Here is a 23,151-nt window from a genome sequence, read left to right as displayed (position 1 = left end):
TACGTGCTGTAAGCAAAGGTAAGTGTTACACAAGACTGGACTTTTGTCTCTCTCTTTACTCGAGGGCAGTGGACTTAACAACTTACGGCCTCCAAGGGCAGGGGAAAAAGACGTCGAGAACAGCAGTGTAGAGCCGAACGCTTCCCTGGTTCTTCCTCCACTCCCGGCGTTGGAAGTACAGAACAGGGGCGAACCTTTGAAGAGGCTCCACACAAGGGTGGTTATTTCCCACAGCCGTCAGCCCAACAGCCCCTTGGCACAAGTATGGAATCGTAAATTGGTCTACTCACTTCAACCATCCAGATGCTTCACCACTGCCCATCCACTCGTCAAGGGAAAGGTTTCGATAACACACGCTCAAGGAAATCCCACTTTACAAGATTCTTCAATCCACACTCCACTGACCTCAACAGCTAGACTCTCCCCACGACTCCTCTGGTCTCGACGTGGCTTCTATCGACATAGACACAGCACGACACTGCAAGCTGTTTAGTGTACACACACAAATGAAGACAAAGACTCACCCACGGCACTACACACACACACTTTGTGAATTACGGACGAAGCCAAAGCTCGACCCGGGCCCGCGGTGTGGTTGGGTGATCTTTCTGGGTTGAGGGGATGAAATGAATAGAAAAGGGACACGGGACCCCCCCCTTGTGGCGATTCTGATGCTCCCCGGCTCGCCCACGCTTCTCTCTCCAATGGGGCCGCAACGCTACGGGGCAACTCACCACACAGAATCAGGTAATACTTTAATGTTCACAATACACATCACAGGCTGTAAGACTACTCACGTATATCTTCTACTTCCAGAATGGATCCCCGGCTCACCCACGTCTCTCTCTCTCCAGTGGGGCCGCAACGCTACGTGGTGAAGCTCCCGGCTATTCGCATTGAAAACCGCAACCATTTTCAACTTAGCCGTCTTGGCGATTCGCTTAGCGATCTTCCTTCACTCTGTCCATCCAGCTCCAATTCCTCCGCAGTAGGCACGGCACGGCACGGCACGGCACGGCACGGCACGGCACCGACAGAACACAACACGGACAAACTTCACCTCCAACTGTGTTTCCAAAGTTCCTTTTATCCTCCTTTCCTCCTCCTCTTCAGCCAATCGTCAACCGCTGTATTAATTTTCCACACCTGTGCCTCATCAGGCTGAATTTGTCCCTAGAAAACTACAGGAAGTTCCGGTGTTTCAGGTTAGTCGTCCGGGCGGAAATCCTCTCCAGGCGGAACTAGACTTCCAACTCTTTGTTCCGCCTATACAAAAAGTCACACGGTGACATCTATATTCTTCCCTACAGTAAATATTAGGGATGCAATTAGATTGGAATATTTTATTTATTTTTTGGCTGATATACCGATTTGACTGTCTTTAAACATGTTGTTAATTAGCAGAAACACATGCAGTAATGTATAGTTAGTTTATTGTTGCATAAAATCATATATATCAAACATTGCATTTATTTAACATTCAACAAGCCAACTATATTTTAAGGACAGTCACGTTTCTCTGAAAAAGCACAAAATGCTGTTTAGGTCAAAAAAACGTTTTAATGCCATCACGTAAATGTGCTACGCAGAGATGTATAGTAACGAAGTAGAACTACTTCACTACTGTACTTAAGTACTAAAAGACAGTATCTGTACTCTACTGAAGTATTATTTTTTTCTCCTACTTCTACTTTTACTTCAGTACATTTTTTCTTTGAGTTTAATACTTTTACTCCAATACATTTTTTATGTGCTGCATAGTTACTCGTTACTCTCAAATGTTACGAATCATGGTCACATGGTGGTCTGAACCAATTGGAGATAGTAAAGGGCGACCCCTCCCAACCTCTCACTCACAAATATGAGCCAGGGTTGTTGACAAATGTGAAGCGAAGAGAGAACCAAAGTGCGCGAGAAAGACAGAGAGAGAGAGAATGCGCAAGAAAGGGCGAGTGTGCGCGAAAGAAGGAAACCTAAATTCAATAAAAACACCTTGTACCTTTACTTACCATTTTATCGACTAATATTTCATTAATTCTGAATTCTCTATCGCCATATCAGTTAAATTAATCTGAATTATCTGAACATTCATGTCCTTGTACTGCTGCTACAGCCAAAGGAATTGTAAGTGTCCTTTAGTTTAAACATTTGAAATAATATAAACAATATTATATTCAAACTTTTGACTGTTTTCTTTAATAACTACATTACACAATACTTGTACTTTTACTTTCAGTACTTGAGTAGTATATTTTAAAATAAACTACTTGCAATACTTAAGTACAAAGCATGTTTAATACTTTAGTACTTCCACTTAAGTGCTGTGCTTAAAGAGCACTTCAACTTCTACTCAAGTCACTTTTTTGATAGAGCACTTGTACTTTTACTCAAGTCTGGGTCGCTAGTACTTTATACATCTCTGGTGCTACGTATGTTGGCTACCTCTGTGATCAAAAATTTTGCTCTTTGTGATAACTAATAAATCTATATTTTTCCCTATAGTGAATATTAGGGATGCAGCGATTGGATTGGAATATTTTATTTATTTATTTATTGGCTGATAACTTTCTTAAACATGTTGTAAATTAGCAAAGTTCAGAAACACATGCAGTAATGTAAACTAGTTAGTTTATTGTTGCATAAATCATATTCATCAAACATTGAATTAAAACACTGAATTATGCAAGAGACATTGCACAACCGAATATGTCAAAACCTTTACACACTTTATTACAAAACTATGTTTAGACCTATAATATTACTTGTGACATTTATGGCTAAATTTGTCTTCAAGAAGTTTTGCACAAACATGTTGTAAATTAGCAATTTCCTTAAACATGTTGTAAATTAGCAAAGTTCAGAAACATATGCAGTAATATATACTGCCCTACAAAGCCAAAGCGCAGTACGCATTTGTTCAAAATTGAGTTATGGATTGAAATGGGCTTTGTGAGATCTGTTGTGTCTTGTGACAAAGTCTCCTGGTTCAATTTTGTCCCATTTTAGAGAAACGTGTGTGCCAAAATGTTTGAATGGCTGGTGTAAATAACTTTAAGGCATTTTTCTCGGTTTCAGTGTTTGCGTAGTTACTGCACTTAGCCTTTGTAGGGCAGTGTAGTTAGTTTATTGTTGCATAAAATCATATTGAACAGACATTGGATTTATTTAACATTCAACAGGCCAACTATGTTTTAAACCGATAGCATTTCGCATTTTACCTAAAACACTGAATTATGCAAGAGACATTGCACAAACGAACATGTCAAAACCTTTACACACTTTATTACAAAACTATGTTTAGACCTATAATATGACGTGTGACATTTATGGCTAAATTCGTCTGAAATATCAGGGCATTTCTATAGTATGTGAACACTTCTTTAATCTAATTAAAATGTTAAAGCTTCTGTTCCAATCAATTGGGGGCCCGCAAAATAGTGCCAGGGGGGCCCCAGTTTTATGACATTTTATGAAATACATTAATTCATCATGAATTCTGTGTAATTAAACCTAAAAAAATAAGGCTACTAACCAAAAGCACTACTTTTTTGTATAATTTAATGTTTTTTTTTTATTAAAATGTTGAGTTTTAGAACAGTTTTTTGTCACAAATTTTCTTTGGGGGGCCGCGAAGGAATGCACCGTACACAAGGGGGCCGCATGCTGAAAAAGTTTGGGAACCACTGCTATAATTCATCAACATTAAGGCATTCTGGCAGAAACTATGGTTATCATGGTTGCATTTAGTAGAGGTTGGCAAGTATTGCTTAAAAACCCATTTTTTTATACAACATATCTATAATTTTACAAAAAAAATTACTGAACATTTTTGGTTCCGGTGTTTTTACTTCAAAGTTTGTAAGAGGGTTATGATTTAAAATCCAGTGTTTTGCCTTGAGTTTTTAGGACAGTCAAGTTTCAAAGCACAAAATGCTGTTTAAGTAAAAAAAAAATTGCGCCATCAGGTAAATGTACTATGTTGCTTACCTCTGTGATCAAAAATTGAGCTATTTGTGGTTTTTAAAAGGTTTTTGCTCTTAGTGATAATTAATAAATCTATATTCTTTCCTACAGTGAATATAGGATGCAGCGATTGGATTGAAATATTTTTATTATTTTTTGTCTGAGACCGATTTTACTGTCCTTAAACATGTTTTAAATGAGCAAAGTTCAGAAACACATGCAGTAATGTATAGTTAGTTTATTGTTGCATAAAATCATATTCATCAAACATTGGATTAATTTAACATTCAACAGGCCAACAATATTTTTAACCGATAGCATTTTGCATTTTACCTAAAACACTGAATTATGCAAGAGACATTGCACAACTGAATTTGCCAAAACATTTACACACTTTATAACAAAACTATGTTTAGACCTAAAATATGATGTGAGACATCTGAAATATCAGGGGATTTCTATAGTATGTGAACACTTATTTAATCTATTTAAAGTTTTAAAGCTTCTGTCCCAATCCTATAATTCATCAACATGATTTAAGGCATTCTGGTTATCATAGTTGCATTTGGTAGAGGTTGGGAAGTATGACTGCTGCTTAAAAAACACAATTTTTTAGATACAACATATCTAGAAATTTAACAAAAAAAATTAACTAGAGTTTACAATAAACAGTAGATGGAGAGTTTCAGCTCAGATATAAGAAAGTAAAACCTTTTTTCTTTTCCATCATGTTTCAGTTGTAAAAGGCACAAATCAACTGGAGAAATTTAGTCTAACAGAGGCATTTCACACAAAATAGGCCATTTATAATGTATGAATATTCTGGTATCATACATTGAAGTTATGTGTGATAAACTGAATCACATTCATTCAGAATAATCTTAATATCTAGTAATGAAGAGCAGCAGCAATTTAACTCAAAACATTATGGCCTTGCTCACGTGAGACACACACACTTACTCAATATGTTATTTGTTCAGATAGCAGGACACAGCAGACAAAACTCATGCAGAAAGAGTGAAAGACATTACTGTGCTGTATATCACATGACATAGTCATAAAGAAAGGTTGAGTGATATCAATGTGTATATCACATGACATTTTTTAGTTCCTATGTCTGCTTGTGTGATTTCTCAAACTGATGCCTTTAATTGTAAACAAATTGAAAGTGCACGGAAATGTATACATTTTGCAGTTTTGACCGATAATGAAGACATAAAGAATATGATGTGCACTTAAAAATGCTAGGTTATTTTCAATCCAGCATTGGGTCAAAAAGGTACAACCCAATAATATATTTTACCCAATAATTGTGGAAAACAACCCAGCAAATAGGAACCGAATGTGTTAAGTTTGTCTCTTTTTGACCAAACACTGGGTTTAAAATAAGCCAGCTTCCTTTAGAGTGTGTGTGATATTAATCTTAATAATCTTAAAACACACAGTGTAACAGTCATTATTAATGAGGGTATCAAATGTAGTCCCCCTTTAATAGTAAGTCGAGTTTCACATGGCTCTATACATTCACTAGAAATCTGTGATGTTAGCGTTGCTAGCACCGTGCTCTACTTCAAACAGTATACCAGGAACATAAAAAATTTAAATTTTGAATGAAACTTATTATTAAGTAAGAATAACTGAGACGTTCATATGAAGTAAAGGAATGCCCATGTGACAATTTACTTGTTACCCAAACCTCTAAATGGGAAATTAGATTTCGTAATAAGAATCACTAGAATCAAATTACTGCCCACTTCTTGTTTGTTCACTGCAACAAAAACGCGTTACACTCAAGATTTCCACACATTTACTAGTCTTCATATACTGGAAGTCGTTACTGGCTTGAGGTGAGTTGAGCATTTCTGTATTGTTTATGTTCTCTTGATATTTAAATACTGGATTGATGTATTGTAGACAATAATTATCTGCTTATTTAAATAATTTAAAAAGGAAATATTTTTAAACAGTTAACATTAACATAGTTTGTATATGTTTTTATTTATGTACAAAATACTTCTGTCTATTAAAACGTTTTACACCACTTAAACATTTGCATTGGATTGTTAAATAACATGTAACCCTGGACCACAAAACCATTCATTATTTTTTGAGATTTATACATAATCTGAAAGCGGATAATAAATTAGCTTTCCATTGATGAATGGCAGGGGTTGTCAACAGGTGGCCAAAACTGGCCCGTCAGCAATAATATCTGGCCTGTGCCTTCAGACAGATTATTTTTAAAGCTGCTGGTTCTGAAATAGATCTATAGAGTACCGATTTGAAATCTTTCATATGATTTCTCAAATCATTCTCTGATTTCTATAATGATACAATTGTAACTCCATAGCCGACCCTTGATGTATGGTTTGTTAGAATAGGGGAATCGAGATATAACCATTTGTAAATCGGGCACCTGAGTGTCCAAAAAAATGAGAAACATTGCCTGATTACTAATAATTATAGGGATGCACCGATAGGATTTTTTTGGGCCGATACCGATACAGATTTAAACAGACAACTTCTGGCCGATACCGATGCCGATATTACACACTTGTATACAATACTATACAGTTGGTCTATTAGCTAGTTTATTTCTGCATCAAATTATTTTTACTAAACATGGATTGGATCTAATTAACATTCAACTGAGCAACATAATAAGAAAGGCACAAATTAAGCTAAAACAAATATAATAAGACAACATGACAACCTTAAAAGGTGGTTTTTGCTATTCAGCATTTATTTTATTAACAACATTAACTCATTTTTTACATATAATGGATTTCTTTATGCAGTTACTTAATAAACAATCGGTATCGGCCTTTCTCGTGCTATTGCCGATATGCCGATGGTTTCAAATTCATCAAAAATCGCCCGATAAATATCGGCGGCCGATACATCGGTGCATCACTAAATAATTACTAATATTACCAATAATAAATACATTTTTATATATATTTACGGTAGAAATAAAGAGAGAGAGAGAGAGAGAGAGAGAGAGAGAGAGAGAGAGAGAGAGAGAGAGAGAGAGAGAGAGAGAGAGAGAGAGAGAGATGTAAAGTTTGGTTTGAGAGACTGCCATTGGAAATTTGTAGTAGTTTTTATGTCTTTCAGGTGATTGATAAAGTGTCAATATTAGGCATTATGACATGAGTACGAAAAAGGCAGATATTAATTTTCACAATGTATTTAAAAGATCACACCAGATGACTTAGATTTCTTTTCAAGAATACAGAATACTAAATCAATGAAAGGGATAGTTCGGGCAAAAATGATATTAAACCCATGATTTACTCACCCCCAAGCTGTCCGAGTTGCATATGTCCATTGTCTTTCAGACAAACACATTTTTGGATATTTTATAAAATGTTTTAGATCTTCAGTTGATTAAATGTAATGTTACGGGGTCCACCCATAGTCCACGACCTTCAAGTCCAAAAAAAGTGCGTCCACCTTTCACAAATTAAATCCAAACGGCTCCAGGATGATAAACAAAGGTCTTCTGAGGGTAATCCGCGTGATGTTGTTGTAGAAATATCCATATTTAAAATTTTATTAACGAAAATAAATACCTTCCGGTAGCACCGCCATCTTAGACTCCTCTGTATGATGGATGGACATATGCAACTCGGACAGCTTGGGGGTGAGTAAATCATGGGTTTAATACCATTTTGGCCGAACTATCCCTTGAATGTAGCACAAAACTATTGCTAACATCACCTGATCATGGTTAACTTGAGTTCATTATGGACCATAAATAGAGAAAAGACAGACAGCATTTCAGAGAATTACAGAGTAACTAACTCAAGACAAATTTAATTTAATGAGTCATGCAGTATGACACATATTTCCCATTACAAGTAAGCAATACTCATGGCCACAAGATTTTGCAGACAGAAAGTAATTTGAAGCATGTGTAAAGATAATCATGTAATGTCCTTAGATCGACTCCATTACTTAATGAAACGCCTGCAAAAATCAAAGTGCAGTAACCAAAATGGATCTTTAATGCTGGACAAAACCATAGTTCCTAGAGAATTTATTAAAGTTATTGAATTACAGCCTAAACAGTCATGTGCCACAAACATGTTCCTTATTTTAGTGCAAGATATGTCCATTAAATGATAACATTCATACTAAACCCTGTCTGTGAAAGTCTCATAATCTAAAATCTCAGTCAATATTAAATATATAAAGGTTATATTTTCACATAATGCTTTTAACATTATGTAGGATGATTTTATGTAGACAACATTAAATCACACACACACAAAAAAACTTTCACAGTGTCTTTTAGTAAAACTAAAGTACAGTTTCAACTAAACCTGATTTTGTATTCCATAAGCAAGTCGTGTGTCTTAAGCAGTATTAGGGATGTTAGAGTTAAAAATCATAACATGTATTTTCGCATAAAGTCTTAACAATTTTGTGCTTTGTCCTCTAAACTAAAGGATGGACCTGCTAGATTATCCTGTTCCAGAACTGGATGCTACTCTGCAGGAAGCTAGCCGGGTGCTTCAGCTCACCTTAAATCCTGAGCAGTATCAACACTATAAAAATGCCCTCCTTCAAGAAAGAGATGCTCTTCAGAAAGCCCAAGAACACCTGAAGGCACACGCCTCCGGACGTGAGAACTGGGTAACGGATGAATTCAAGAAGCGATTGTTATCTTGCAATGATCCCCTGCCCACTGCCACGGCTATTCCTTCAGTCCTTCCCTCATCTAAGCTAAAGGGGGAGTTTGCACAAATCGGGCACGCTACAGCTCTACTGTGGGCTGTTGCTAAGCTATACAGTGAACCTCGTCTGGTGGAAGGGGATGTACCAACTGAGCGAACGCAACAGTCTGAGGTTTTTGCAGCTAATCGCCTACCAGGCAAAAGCCAGGATGAGTTAAAGGTGAAGCTATAATCTTGATTCTTTTAAATTGATATAGCACTGTACGTAATAACACAGACATCTGACAAGCATGTTTTCATAGTAAAGTTGCTTAAGGAAATTAAAAATGGTCAAGAAGCCTAGTTGGGACAAAAGCGCACCAACAATGCTGATCTTTTCAAGAGGAAATGATAAGTGATCTTCAGTTGATATGCCGACTCACTTTAATGATGTTTACCTGGCCTTCATGTTTCAGATATACACAGACAGCCTTCATGCCATACTGATCTGTCGAGGAGGTATATTTCCCATTCAAATTTTATGGCGACCAAGTTCGGGGGAACCTCCATCACCGTTACCTCTGAATGAAATATACACCCAGTTGGTCCATGCATCTAGTCACCCAGCAGCAGCTCCTGAACAAGACCCGTCCATTATCTGTGGTCTGACCTCTCTTCATCGCCAAGTTTGGCATGCTGTGAGAATGGATATCATAAAGGCAGGAGGTGATGCAGCAATAACACTACAAAGGATAGAGAGTGCACTTCTGGTTGTATCCCTGGAAGATGGCCCTGCACCAGATGACCTTGCAGATACCCTCAATGTTGTCCGTCTAGGAGAAAGAGATGGACAATGTTTGAGATACTATGATAAGGTGTGTGATCAATTATTAGTACACATTACAAACTAGTACTGTGCGGTTTAACTCATTTACCCTCTTTAACCCTTTAACCCTCTTTACTGAACAGGTGGTGAACTTGGTGGTCTTCAAAGATGGCCAGGCGGGCATGCTGTTTGAGCATAGCGCTTTGGATGGAATGGTAGCTGGACTTGTGGTTGAACGTTTATGGCAGCTGTCAGATTCACAAAACACAGAAATGATAAACACTCAGACCAGTGCGTTAGCTCCACCCTCAAACACTGATTCTCTTCATCCCAAACCTTTAAAATGTTCACTGAAAAACATTACTTTGCCAAATCAGTCTATTTCTAACATTCAACAACCAAACCAATCTGTCATGACTTTTGATGTTTCATCTTATCCAGATGTGTTCACCACTTTAAGGGGCCACAGAGGTTTATATGATGCATGGATTAATTTTACTTTGCAACTGTCCTTGAGGCAAATACTTGGGGATGCTGCAAGTAGCCTCATCATGGTCACACCTACCCACATGCGTCACTTTAAACATGGCCGCTGCGATCCCACATACTCGACCACTGTGAGATCTTGCCAGCTTGTTACAGCGTTAGCATCCTGCATTGGCCCAGACAACAATCCACGATACACAAATGAGCTTTTTCGACTCTTTCATTTAGCTTTTGTTGAGCACAAAAAGCTAATTAAAGCCACAAAGCTTGGCCTTGGTGTAGGCCCTCATCTGGCAGCCCTGCGCAAATATTTGTCCAAAGATAGCACACTTAAGAAATTTCTTGATCCTTTTGGGTGTCCATCTATTTACCTTACAGGGTCAGATATGATGGAAGGAGTTGAGTGTGCTGTTGGCAATGTGTATGCTACAGACCAGCTAGCTGTCACGTATCTTGGCAGAAAGGACAAAGTCCGTCTAGTGTTGAATGGAAAAGGTATCTTTGCAAATGTTTTGGGAAATCTCAAAGAAAGACTTGAGTTCAGTCTAAAACTGGTAATGCTCCTGGCACTGAGGTATGCCATTGCTGGGCAGATGAAAGCCATTGAATGCCTCTTGCAAGACAGTGAAGAAAGACTCTTTAATGGTTCTCCAGTGGTGGATGTAGTCAGCACCGTGGAGCAAAAAGGACAAAGCAAAACAACGGTTAAAGGACAAGCTTCTCTGAGTTTAAACTCCACCCATAAGATCAAACCAGATTTCTCCTTGGTAATCCATGGTGGGGCAGGAGAGGAAATGATGCTGAATCAGAAGGTGACTGAAGTCATTGAGTTTGCCCTTCAAACAGCTCTAACTCTTGGAGCACAAGTGCTTATCCACGGAGGTAGTAGTCTGGAGGCAGTACAAAAAAGTGTGGTTGCATTGGAAGACTGTTTCTTGTTCAATGCTGGCAAGGGGTCAGTGTATAACAGGGATGGAGAGCATGAAATGGAGGCCACTGTTGTGGATGGACATGGGAAGAACTCTGGATCAGTGGCTTGTCTGCGTAAAGTAAAAAACCCAATAAAAGCTGCCCGTTGTGTAATGGAAAAAAGTGTGCACTCTTTATTGACAGGAAAAGGTGCAGAGGAGTTTTTGGACAGTCTTGGAGAAAAAGAAACAGGAATGAAATCCGAGTACTTTGACACCGATGTAAGATACAAGGAATTAATGATTAAGTCAGGTGGTAGCAAAAATAACCATCCTCAAACAGTTGGTGCAGTTGCAATGGATAAGTGGGGCAAGTTAGCAGCAGCCACATCCACTGGAGGTTTAGTTGGCAAATGGAAAGGCAGAGTCGGTGACACAGCTATAGTCGGGGCGGGCGTATATGCTGATAAGAAACTTGCAGTGACATGCTCTGGTGATGGCGATGCCTTTTTACGTAAAACAGTTGCTCACAAAGTAGCCAGTTTATACAACCTTAAGGGTTACAGTCTCAGACAGGCTTGTCAGGAAGTAATCCATGACGATCTGGAAGGAAAGTGTGCTGGAATTATTGCTGTAGACCATGACGGAGAAACTGTTATTGAAACTAACGCAGCCGTGATGTTTGTCGCTTCAGTCGTCAATGGCATTCGTCGAACCGAAGTTTTACGACCTATGAAGAGCTTTTCAAATGTGATTTGGGAAACTGATGAATTGGTAGCTTATTTACAGTCTAATCCTTGGACCCAAGGAGCTACTGTTCTCACTCGAAAGACCCTAAATGGACCCAGTAGCATCTTTCAGTTAGCACTACCTGACTATGTATCAATGCTGCAGGGGGCACGGACGATTGCTAATCTCCTTTGTAAGAAACTTGGTGTGCACCGCTGTGCACTTGTGTCCATGCCAGAACTTGATAAACCCGCTTACATTAAGATCTTACCTCTCCATGGACTAGAACCTAACTGGAAACCTCACTTAGCTGTGGAAACTGAGTTCAATGCTTACGACCCTGGTTACTGTAGCTCCAAAAGTGGTCCATGTTGTGAAGATACCATTCTTGACCAAATGCAGGCGAAAATCTGCTCACACCTCCCTACGCCCAATGCCCCTTTTAGCTTTGATTTTCATGGAGAGCTTCCAGATACTGGCCTATTCCCACGCATAATTCGTGGTGAGGAAAAACATTGGCGTATCTGGGAAGACAACAAACATGTAGCATTTCTTACTCCATTTCCAAATGCACCAGGCTTTACAGTTCTAGTGCCACGAAAACCACTGAGCAGTGACATATTCCGTTTGGATGAGAGTGACTACATAGCGCTAATTGTGGCTGCACGGAGGGTTTCTCACCTTTTGCAAGAGGGTATAAATGCCCATGGTGTAGCTCTCATATTTGAAGGACTGGAAATCGACTATGCCCATGCTAAACTAATTCCATTAGTTTCTCAGCCTAATGGCATAAAGCCCCAAGCTGTGGCTCCTCAGTTCTGCCAGACTTACACTGGATATGTAACATCTGTAGATGGTCCCCCAATCAGCCCAGAGGATCTTACGGAGATCCACAATAAGATCACAAAAAGCACACCGCCTCACTCCTGGGAAAACCCCTTGACCCATGCTACATCAGCCATCAAGAGCAAATGGTACCGCAATCTCTTTAAAATCCAAAACACCCTTTTTCACAGCACCGTAGAGTACTTCCACAACAAATGCAAGTATTCATATGCATTGACGCCAGTCACCACAGACACAGTTTCCTCTCCAATGGGCCTGGGCTCAGATTCAGAGCCTGTGTTTGTCAGCATGCTGGGCCAAGATGTATATCTGGCTGACTCCATGCAATTTGTATTGGAGTACTTTTTGAGATTTCAGGATGGTCTTCCTGGGGCTTACTATGTGTCCCCCAGTTTCAGAGGGGAGGATCCTGATGCTACGCATGTTAACCAGTTCTACCATGTCGAGTGTGAGCTACTTGGTGACATGGATGCTGCCATAAGCATAGCTGAAGGCTATGTTGCCCATTTGACAAAGGCAATGCTGAAGGAACATTCAAACCTTATATTAAATACAGCTGGTACTCTATCCCATGTCCATAAACTACTAAAAAGTTTAAAAGAACCTCTTCCACAAATAACCCTGGACCAAGCCATTGAAATAATGCCTTCTACTGATTGCCTTGAATGGGTTCAAGAAGGACAACCTCATTTTGGCAGAAAATTAACACGTAAAGGAGAAAAGGTTTTAATCGAGAAGTATGATGGTGCTGTTTGGCTGACAGAAATGGACCATCTTGGAGTGCCCTTTTACCAAGCATATGTTGAAGGTTCAGGGAGGAGCAAAGCCAAGGCAGCAGACCTACTCTTTGGATTAGGAGAGACAGTAGGGCTTGGGGAACGTCACTCCTTACCTGAAATGGTAAGAGAAGCCTTACAACACCATGCCGTACCAGAAGATTCATACAAGTGGTACATCAACATGCGTGAAGTTATCCCTCTTTCTACAAGTGGATGGGGTATGGGCACAGAAAGATACCTATGCTGGCTTCTCCAGCACAATGATGTCAGAGACATGCAAATTATACCCAGACTAAAGGCAAAAAAGTACATGCCTTAAAACAGTGTTTCCCAACCAGGGGGTCGGGGTCCATAGCATTAAAATAAGCTAAAACAAGTAAAAATCAAGATGTTTCTTATTTTAGAAGTGAATATACATCTGTCTAGTCATTCCAAGTTCTATTTAATTTTATGTGAAAAAAACTGAGTGAGTGGGGGCCTTGAAGTGATAAAGGTTGGGAACCACTATGTCTTTGCCAAACTCAGAATAAGGTCTTGTTATTAAAATAGATTAGTAATAGATTGACATACCCAGTATTAATGGAAAATATGGTCTTTATTTTCAGCAAACATTTGTAAATATCAGCTTTGATATGTGGCTAATAAAACAAAACTACACAAAATCTCAGATGGCTGATTTTTTATTATTATAAATTATATTATTATAATAAATTATAATATTTTAAAATCCATTCAGCTGATCTCCGGGTCTGGCGCTACCACTTTTAGCATAGCTTAGCATAATCCATTGAATCTGATTAGACCATTAGCATCACGCTCAAAAATAACCAAAGAGTTTCAATATTTTTTCTATTTAAAACTTGACTCTCCTGTAGTTACATTGTGTACGAAGACTGACAGAAAATTAAAATTTGTGATTTTCTAGGCCGATATGGCTAGGAACTATACTCTCATTCTGGCGTAATAATCAAGGACTTTGCTGCCGTAACATGGTTGCAGTAGGCGCAACGATAAGCAGCGCCTGAAAATAGTACCGTTGGTAACATTCAATAACCAAGTGGTACAGCCAGACCCGGAGATCGGCTATATGGATTCCAAAACGGTAAATATCAAATGTTTAACTCTAGAGGAGCTGGAAAATGAGCCTATTTTCAAAAAAAGTGGAGTGTCGCTTTAACATTTCATCTTAAAATATATACTGTTAGCTAGTTTGCATATATATAATAATGAATGTCGTGTAAAACTCTTGAAAATGTATCAATAAAATGCTGATAATTTTTCTTTTAATGTTTTATGATAAATATTAAATTAAAGGATTGTTCACCTAAAAATAGAAATTTTGTCATCATTTAGTTACCCTCATGCTGTATAAGTTTCTTTATTCTGTTGTTGAACACAAAAGAATATATTTTTGATAAAAAATTTACCAATTGACTACCATAGTAGGAAAAAATACTATGGAAGTCAATGGGTGCCGTCAACTGTGTGCTTACCATAATTTTTTTTAAATACCCACCTACTATCAAAGAGAAACAGTAACAGAAAAGGGCATGGTATGCCCACTCTTTTAGTAATGTAAAGCTTTTATGCGTTTACATCAATACATGCAATCAAAATAGTTTTACTGAAAGATTAGAAAAGGAAACTTATGAAGGGGGCACCCGGATTTGAACCGGGGACCTCTTGATCTGCAGTCAAATGCTCTACCACTGAGCTATACCCCCTTGCGGTCTCACAGCTCATTCACAGCCGTATTATACACAATTGTTTTCTATGGTGAACAAATAAGCACACTTGATGTTTAACATTTAACTTTCCTCCTTCCCAAAAATAATAATATTAAGAGATTCTCTCTTTTAAGCTTATAAAACACCAACTGCATTTTCGACACCGATACGTTGACTGAAAGATATTTGCACCATACACTGCAGTTAACTGGCTCTACCGGAGGGGAGCGCATGACTGCCATGGCTGCACAGACTCGAGCTCTCGTGGCGGCGCGATGGCTCGCGGATGCTGTAAAAAGCAACCGAGTGGGACCGAAACTACGCATATTAGACGCGTCTTGGTATTTGCCTAAACTCAAACGCGATGCCAAGGCCGAGTTTAAACAAAGTCACATTCCCGGAGCCTCGTTTTTCGACATCGATGACTGCTGTGACAAAAGCTCGAAGTTTGATCACATGCTGCCCAGCGAGGGCGAGTTTGCAGACTACGTAGGTAATTTGGGAATAGGCAACGACACTCATGTCGTCGTTTACGATGCCAGCGACTTCGGCTCGTTCGCTGCACCAAGGATATGGTGGATGTTTAGGGTATTTGGTCACAATTCGGTTTCGGTTCTGGACGGCGGGTTCAAGAACTGGTTACGGGAAGGTCATCCCGTTACTGACCAGTACACGAAACCACAGCGCACCGAGTTTAAGACGACCTTCAACGGGTCCTGGGTAAAAACTTACGAAAATGTGCTGGACAACATAAAAACCAAGGAGTTTCAAGTGGTCGACGCCAGAGCCAACGGAAGGTTTCGTGGGGTTGAACCAGAACCAAGGGAAAGTACGTATGGATGCAAAATATATATGTGGATTAGTGTAATATGCTTTAGTACTTAGTTTTGTCAAAGTTATTTGTGAATGCATTCCTGCACGTTACTCCCTGAACTTTGTCCCGTTCACTCATTCTCAGCAAATATTACAAAAACAACACAAACATATTTAAATCCCATGATCTTTAAAATCCTAATTGAAGTCAGTATAAAAACATTCTTATATTTTAAAGAATACAGATGCCAATTATGAATATTTGTCACACCTGTCAGACATTTCAGGTAAAATGCAAAAAGCTAAAATGTGATAAAAACACCTCTCTTATACATTATTTTAAATGTTTGTTAACTGCTTTTATGCCACATATTGGTTATCTTTATCTCTGTGTCTCAGCCATTGAACCTGGTCATATCCCTGGCTCTATCAACATGCCTTTCCCCAGCTTCATGGACTCAAATGGTCGGGAGCTTCCTGTGGAGGAACTCGCTAAGCTTTTCCAGCAAGCTGGAGTTGACATGCAGAAGCCCTTCTGTGTCACCTGTGGCTCAGGTGTGACAGCCTGTCACATCGCCCTCGCCGCTCACCTGTGCGGCCACCCGGGTGTGTACCTGTACGATGGGTCGTGGGCTGAGTGGTTCATCAAAGCTGCCCCTGAACATGTGATCTCTGAGGGAAAAGGAAAGCAGCCATGAGAGATGCTTCCATATTAAACCTTTGGAGTACTTAATTATTAAAACAACACTTTTAATTAGGCTTTAATTTTGCATTAAAGGTCATTAAGTTGCACTAAGCCATCATACTTTAAAGGGGAATATTTCATAAAATATTTTTACTGTAAAAACAAAACTGTAAAGTAACGTTACAAACATATACATTTAAATCTTGCTAAGACAGTTTCACTTTGACATTAACAATTACACACAGAATAGTCATGCTGTTAATAATTTTTTGTATGATTGATTTAAGATTGCATTTAAAATTAATAATGCACACAAATCTAGAGAAATAAAGGACAATTTATACAAAACGAAGGCATTTGATCTGTTACAAGTATTAACAAAATTTGTTGTAACTTCAAAAGTATAATCAAAAGTTTCTGTTTTCTTTCTGAGTCTAATAAACGCACGTAAAATCCTCTCGTGTATGGGTGGTGGTGTTTGTTAAAAAAAGTTAAAAAAAAAAAAGTACAAGAGTTTTGTCACATTCTTTTCATCGTTAACTAAGTTAAACAGGAATACACTTACACATGAATATGAAATTAAAATGTAAATTTCCCGCGTCTGCACGGATCGTTATCGCCACACTGCTTATGGCTGAACGTCATGGACGCTGTTAGCTGACCGTGATATTGCCTGAGGGTCCTGTGGATAATAACAAACGCTGGTCTCCGTTCCAATGCCTTCACGACATTACGTTCGGATTAAATTTAGAATATATTTGTACGATATTTTAAATGTATTATCGGTTTAAAACTTTGCCATTGGTTTTGAATATTCATGGGCTTTCCAGAAGAGAAATATAGCAAACCGATTGTTAAGTTACTCATAATGGATATGGAGCTTCTCTGAGATACATCTGATTTCTTTATAAAGGCTTTTTTCAGTTGAAGTGAACTTCTGCTGGCGTGGAAAGGCAATTTTTTATACATTTTTGAGGTAGGCCCTCTCTCTACAGACAGACTTGCTAAGGCATGTAACAAGTTGTATAATTAATGGCAAAATGAACGTCAGCATGAAAACCCAACACTTCCGCATCGATTGCATATCGTATCTTTCTAAAGAGCAGTGCGGATGTGATCTGGGACGTTTGTTTACGCTATTACAGATGTGTCCTCCTCCTCCTGTGTGTTGTTGTGTTTATCTTATCCACAAGGCGGCGCTGTTGAGTCATGGTCTGGAATTGCTTTACGTAGGCCAGGGGTGTCCAAAGTCGGTCCTGGAGGGCCTGTGTCCTGCAGAGTTGAGCTAAAACTTCCCTCAACACACCTGCCTCAAAGTATCTAGTCTGCCTAGTAAGCTTGATTAGGTGGATCAGGTGTGTTTGATTAGGGTTGGAATAAAACTCTGCAGAGACACCGGCCCTTCAGGAGCAGGAGTGGACACCCCTGACGTAGGCCGTTTCTCAACGGAAGGCTGCATCCTCCAGAGGTCGCATTTGTAGTCTGCGTACGTCATAAGTCTGTCTTAATTCAGAATATGAACAATAATAAAGTTGACTTTTATCATAAATTGTTGTAATATGCTTATAACTTGCAAATGCAATGCTTAATTAACTGAAGAAAAAACAAGCTTGATGACGAATGCAGCCTGTATATGCGAGCAGTAACAACATAAACAAGCGGGTTTCGTGGTCAACATGTAACTTCCGGTAAACTCCGCTAAGAATAAATAACAACAAAGTAGTTTATTTATATAACAAGCAAAATAAACAACATGTAGATTCCATAGGAAACCAAAACATTTGTTATTTTCGACAAGGTATTTGTTTAAGAGTTTAGCAATTAGTCAGACCATTAAAAAAAGAAAACCTGGAAGTAAAGTTTGGACCAGACGCGTATCACGTAACCGCAGGGCGTCCGATGAATCCGTCTATAAGAGACAGATGAGCAAATGTCAGTCATAGCCAAAATTATATTATTATATCTCCAAGTATTGCAATATCTCATTTCACTTTTTAAACACAGAACTTACATAAACATCAAGATTACTTGTTTGTTGAACTGTGATATTTGCGGTTTGTATGGTTATTGTTAATAGATTTTGCTTAGCCTAATAATGCATGCACTGCTTTGATTTAAGATTTACCACATTGATAAAGACATACTTTAACCAATACTTTAATTTTGGCATCGTATTTTAACTGATGCTTATCTCTGTTTCATTTTTCTGTAGTCAAACAGGATGGACTATATGAAGCATGTGAGGGCACAAGCTAAGAGGTTTGCTCCAACAAAGAGAGGAAAGTGCATCATCTAACACCCTGCTGAGCACATCAAGTTAATGCATAGCTTTCGTTCCAGAATGCTAAGAAAATTGTTCACCACTCAGTAAAGGCCCAAAACTGGAGCTGAGAAGAACTTTGACTAAAGATTTGGAAAATCCCGTTTCTTCTGCACAGAATCGACCCAGGAACAAAGGAACACAAAGACAAAAGAATTCAGACCAAAGTTTATGTTGCCTGATGTGTGAAAACAGATTTGTTTTAAACTAGTTAACAAATTGGTTAATGTTACTTATGAGTGATATGACAAATACAGGGTATGGTTGAGGTCATTTAATGGACACCTATTGTCCGATTTACAATTTCACATTTCATTTGGTGTGTAAGTGTGTATTAGTACATGTTAACAATATGCTAATGGTACAAACCCAAAGTGAATGATGACGCAAGTTATCGTCTCCAACATAAATCTCTTTTCTTGGACTACAACAAACACACGGATTGTAGGCAATAGTTTACTTTCTGGGATTGGTGATGTAGACAAGACCGACATTATTATAATTCCTCCCACTTCGGACTCAGCCTGTAAGTTAACTCCTGTTAGCATTGCATTGTGACCAAATCTTTCAAACATGGTAAGGAGCATCACATTTCCAGCTGACGTCAGACGTTTTCGGGCCAATCACAACATACAGATTAGCTGGCCAATCAGGGACACAGCAATTTTCAAATCAATGAATTTTGTACAAAATCCGTGCGTTTCAGGAAGAGAGTGAAATCTGGAGCCACAAAAATGTATGGTATGTGGAAAATAATAAACCATAAACCACGCGAACACATTGTATTTTACCAAATACACAAAATAACATTGTTTTTAGAAATGAAATACACTGTAAAAAATTATGTGTTCATTTTTTATACATTGTGTGTGTCATGCCATTTAAGGCGTTATTTCATGTTAAAATAAATGAAAGGGACAACACAAGTTCTGTTAAAAACAGTGATGGGAGTAACGCGTACAAAGTAATTCCGTAACTGTAATGAGCATGTAACCAATTTTTTTATTCCAAGTAACGCAGTCACAATTACTGAAATTTAAATGAGTTCGGTACTCGCGTTACTCTATTTTGTGAAACACTTGCAGACAAGACATTTCTGATCTAATGTCGCAGGACCCTGGTGGGTGGCACAACTTGTGTTGTCCCTTTCATTTATTTTAACATGAAATAATGCGTTAAATGGCATGACACACACAATGTGTAAAAAATGAACCCATAATTTTTTACAGTGTAGATGCACTTTAAGAAAAAATAAATAGGGGCCATAAAAATTGTAATTTGCATTATTCATGAATTATTCTATTTTATTATTTTTATTTATCTGGTCTGAACCATTTTTTTCTATAACGGACTTTACATATAGTCCACAATACAGAATAATAACTGAATTTATAAAAAATGTGCAGTTCAGAAGTTTATATATCCTTTATGGTGAATGTTGTATGATACTAGATGATCAGCAACTTTATTCTGTTTTCATGTTTTGTAATCATTGTTTACGAGTCTCTTGTTTGATCTGAGACATTAAATTGTCCACTTGTCTTCAGAAAAATCTTTCAAGTACTGCAGAGTTATTGCTTTCCAGCATCTTTTGTATATTTGACCCCTTTTCAACAGTGACATGATGCTGAAATCCATCTGTTTACACTGAGTACAATTGAGACAACTATTAAAAAAGTTATAAATCTTCAATAAAGGTGGCAACACAATACAAGTCTATGAAGGTATGTAAACTTTTGAACAGGATGATTGGTATCAATTTTTAATTATATATATATATATATGTTTTATATATTATATAATATGTTTTTCAGTTGAAATAGAAACTGAAAGTTAATAAAATTGGAAACTTATTTCTAATAGAAACTGAAACTTATTGTAATCATTTATTTAAAAATACGAATTCCAATATGTTTAATCATAATATACAGTATGTGTATTGGTTGAGTAAAACGTACACGTGGCTAGATTACATCGACTGCATTGTTGTTTATTTATGTAAGCTTTTTATGTAATATACCTACTAAGGGCACTGTTGCCATCTAGTGTACCATTTTTCGCATGGTATCTAATGCAGGAGCTCGCCACGGATGTTTTGTGACGCAATAAAATGCATGTCAAAAGAATTCGTTATGACGTCACACCGCGTAACCGCTACTGAGTCTGTGCGTGGCTTTCAGAAGTCTATGAATGATTAATATCACCTCTGAACGCGGATCGAGTTTAACCCACATCAGCCACAACAAACGCAGACACGGTAGGTGCAAACTTCACAGTTTACAGATCAATCCCTTCTGTATGTGAGCGTAGGAAAAGTGCATAGGTCTACGAAGTTGATAAATTATCGCGATACTCATCCGTCTGGTAACTCTGGCATACTGCAAAATGTCAATTTGGACCTTGTAAGCTAAGGCTATACATTTAATACAGCAATTTAATGAGCTTATTTTAAATATATAAACCAATAGGTTACACAATATTTATTTTACATGCACGTTATAGTCAGCAGATTTTCTAAATAAAGTGTAACCATTAATATGGTCAAAAAGTGAATTTAAAAAAATAAAATAATCAAGCATAAATCATAAGATTCAGATTAAAAGTGTTTGGTTAAAACTTTTTTTTTACTTCCTGTAAGCACAATAACATTATCAGGATGAGTGACAGCAGTCAATCAAAGAAGTCGGACAGCGGGAGTCAGGTCAGTTCTGCACAAACCCACTTATATGAAGCTCAATTTTTAAAGCTTGATCTTATTTATTAATACTCTGATATAATTGTTAAATACTGCACATTTGTTTAAGTCTGTGTACGTGACATGTTTACGTGCGTGTGTCAGGTGAGCAGAGTATCTTGCCCACAGGTTCCTCCACTTTGTGCACCACATTACTCTCAAACAAGCTCAAATGGCACAGATCAACACACATCCTATCGTATGATGAGCCACTACCTGCGTGCCAATATCTTCCCCGGTGTGTCACACACGCATACATGAACAATAACTTAGGATGTTAAAAATGTTTACTTAGGTAAAATACCTGGAAAATGCCAGTATTTGATCCAACCATAAGTTGAAACAAGCATGGGTTTAATTTAAACTCTATGAATGTGTTTGTCCAAATTTACCCAACCATGGGTTTAAACAACCAAGAAAAGCATCACTGTAACTTTAAGCATTTGGTGTCTACTTTCACAGGGCCTGCAGTGGAGTGGTCCTCTCTGGTTAAGGACTCGTATGTCCATCATCCTCTACCAGCCTTCATCCAAGATCCAGACCATTGGCACGGTCACAAAACCGATGACTTGGGTAGGCATCAAGATTACTGTAAATGATATTTAAAACTGACCTGTTTTAGGGCTTTGGTCAGTATACAACTGCCTAGCAAACCACCAAGGCAATCACATAGCAATGTAAACCAACCGGTGCAGTATTTGGACAGAAAACAGCTATTTAAAATTTCTTGAGAAAATCTAATTTTCCCTCTGCAGTGAAATGGACCGAGCAGAACTTTCTCGACAAAAGACTGCATAAGCTGCTGAAGGAAGTGGAGGTCAAGGGTGTGTCCAAATAAGCCTGACATTTGGAGTGCATTTGAAAACCGCAGCAAATAAACAATCACACCTTCAGAAGTGTTTTCTTTACACCCGCAGAGAGACACGCTCTGCTTTTACGTATTAGTACACACACATGTGAGGATCAATATTCACACGTGCACCTCCTACTCATCACAACTGCTACATTTTTTTTCATCTGCAATATCTCACTTGCAGATGCAGTCATTGTAATTTGCATTGGCAGATGCTTTAATCCAAAGCGATTTACATTGCATAACACTACATACATTTTTTTATCAATATGTGTGTTCACTTGGTTCCAACCCATGACTTTTTCACTATGTGTGTTCTCTGGGATCGAACCCATGCACTTTTGAGCTGCGAATGAAATGCTCTACCACTGAGCTATACGGGAGCACATTTTAATGAGACATTGACCTTTTTGTTTCCAGAGGACTGGGTGAAAAGCAAATGTTTTATACAAGTAAAAGCAAAGGGTATCATTTACATTTAAATGTACATTAAGGGTTAATTTCCAGTTTACCAGTGGCTTTATTTTAAAAGTTTGGTTATGGTGGATTTTACCCTATAATGTCCAAATTATAGCCATATTTTAGTGATAATTTTAGAATATTATTAGATATTATTGAACTTTTACTGTATAAAAATGCTATAAAAAGGATTTCACTATGAGCAATACAATAAACTAGATGTAATTTTGGACCAATGTTTGTGTGGCTTTTACCCGCTTAATGTTTTTGTATATAAAAATAGATCGTATTTGTCAGATAGAGACATTTTGGCTATGTGTTGTGGGGAATTTTTCTGCGATTGATGCCTTTTGCTGTAAGAT

General features: G+C 38.0%; 3 protein-coding genes, 1 long non-coding RNA gene and 1 other non-coding gene across 7 annotated transcripts; 4 read left to right on the top strand and 1 right to left on the bottom strand.

Annotated features, from left to right (window-relative positions):
* The first annotated feature begins 8,410 nt into the window (after positions 1 to 8,410).
* On the top strand, positions 8,411 to 14,499 carry LOC135768601 (uncharacterized). Its single transcript, XM_065277881.2, has 3 exons — positions 8,411 to 8,865; positions 9,101 to 9,499; positions 9,594 to 14,499. The coding sequence occupies exons 1-3, from the start codon at positions 8,419 to 8,421 to the stop codon at positions 13,515 to 13,517; spliced, it is 4,770 nt and encodes a 1,589-aa protein (XP_065133953.2). The 5' UTR covers positions 8,411 to 8,418; the 3' UTR covers positions 13,518 to 14,499.
* Positions 14,500 to 14,850: 351 nt separating this feature from the next.
* trnac-gca (transfer RNA cysteine (anticodon GCA)) lies at positions 14,851 to 14,922 on the bottom strand. Its single transcript has one exon. It is a non-coding gene; the product is annotated as a tRNA-Cys (tRNA).
* Positions 14,923 to 15,127: 205 nt separating this feature from the next.
* Positions 15,128 to 16,879, top strand: mpst (mercaptopyruvate sulfurtransferase). Its single transcript, XM_065277882.2, has 2 exons — positions 15,128 to 15,754; positions 16,138 to 16,879. Exons 1-2 carry the CDS (start codon positions 15,157 to 15,159, stop codon positions 16,434 to 16,436), a joined length of 897 nt encoding a protein of 298 aa, XP_065133954.2. The 5' UTR covers positions 15,128 to 15,156; the 3' UTR covers positions 16,437 to 16,879.
* A 75-nt stretch (positions 16,880 to 16,954) lies between these two features.
* LOC141281926 (uncharacterized) lies at positions 16,955 to 19,514 on the top strand. Its single transcript, XR_012336344.1, has 2 exons — positions 16,955 to 17,399; positions 18,636 to 19,514. It is a non-coding gene; the product is annotated as an uncharacterized lncRNA (long non-coding RNA).
* A 1,194-nt stretch (positions 19,515 to 20,708) lies between these two features.
* Positions 20,709 to 23,025, top strand: LOC135768328 (ciliary microtubule inner protein 4). Of its 3 annotated transcripts, none has more exons than XM_065277567.2 (5): positions 20,709 to 21,000; positions 21,382 to 21,444; positions 21,607 to 21,715; positions 21,940 to 22,050; positions 22,233 to 23,025. In XM_065277567.2, the coding sequence occupies exons 2-5, from the start codon at positions 21,400 to 21,402 to the stop codon at positions 22,313 to 22,315; spliced, it is 348 nt and encodes a 115-aa protein (XP_065133639.1). In that variant the 5' UTR covers positions 20,709 to 21,000; positions 21,382 to 21,399; the 3' UTR covers positions 22,316 to 23,025. The 3 variants fall into 3 exon arrangements, with proteins under 3 accessions (XP_065133639.1, XP_065133637.1, XP_065133638.1); XM_065277565.2 differs by having other exon boundaries at positions 20,718 to 21,000; positions 21,583 to 21,715; XM_065277566.2 differs by lacking the exon at positions 20,709 to 21,000 and adding an exon at positions 21,040 to 21,145 and having other exon boundaries at positions 21,583 to 21,715.
* The last annotated feature ends 126 nt before the right edge of the window (positions 23,026 to 23,151 follow it).

The sequence above is a fragment of the Paramisgurnus dabryanus genome, chromosome 3 (assembly GCF_030506205.2).
Source record: "Paramisgurnus dabryanus chromosome 3, PD_genome_1.1, whole genome shotgun sequence".
NCBI lineage: Eukaryota > Metazoa > Chordata > Actinopteri > Cypriniformes > Cobitidae > Paramisgurnus > Paramisgurnus dabryanus.
Note: the sequence above shows the minus strand (reverse complement) of the source record. Positions and strands in the feature narration are given on the sequence as shown.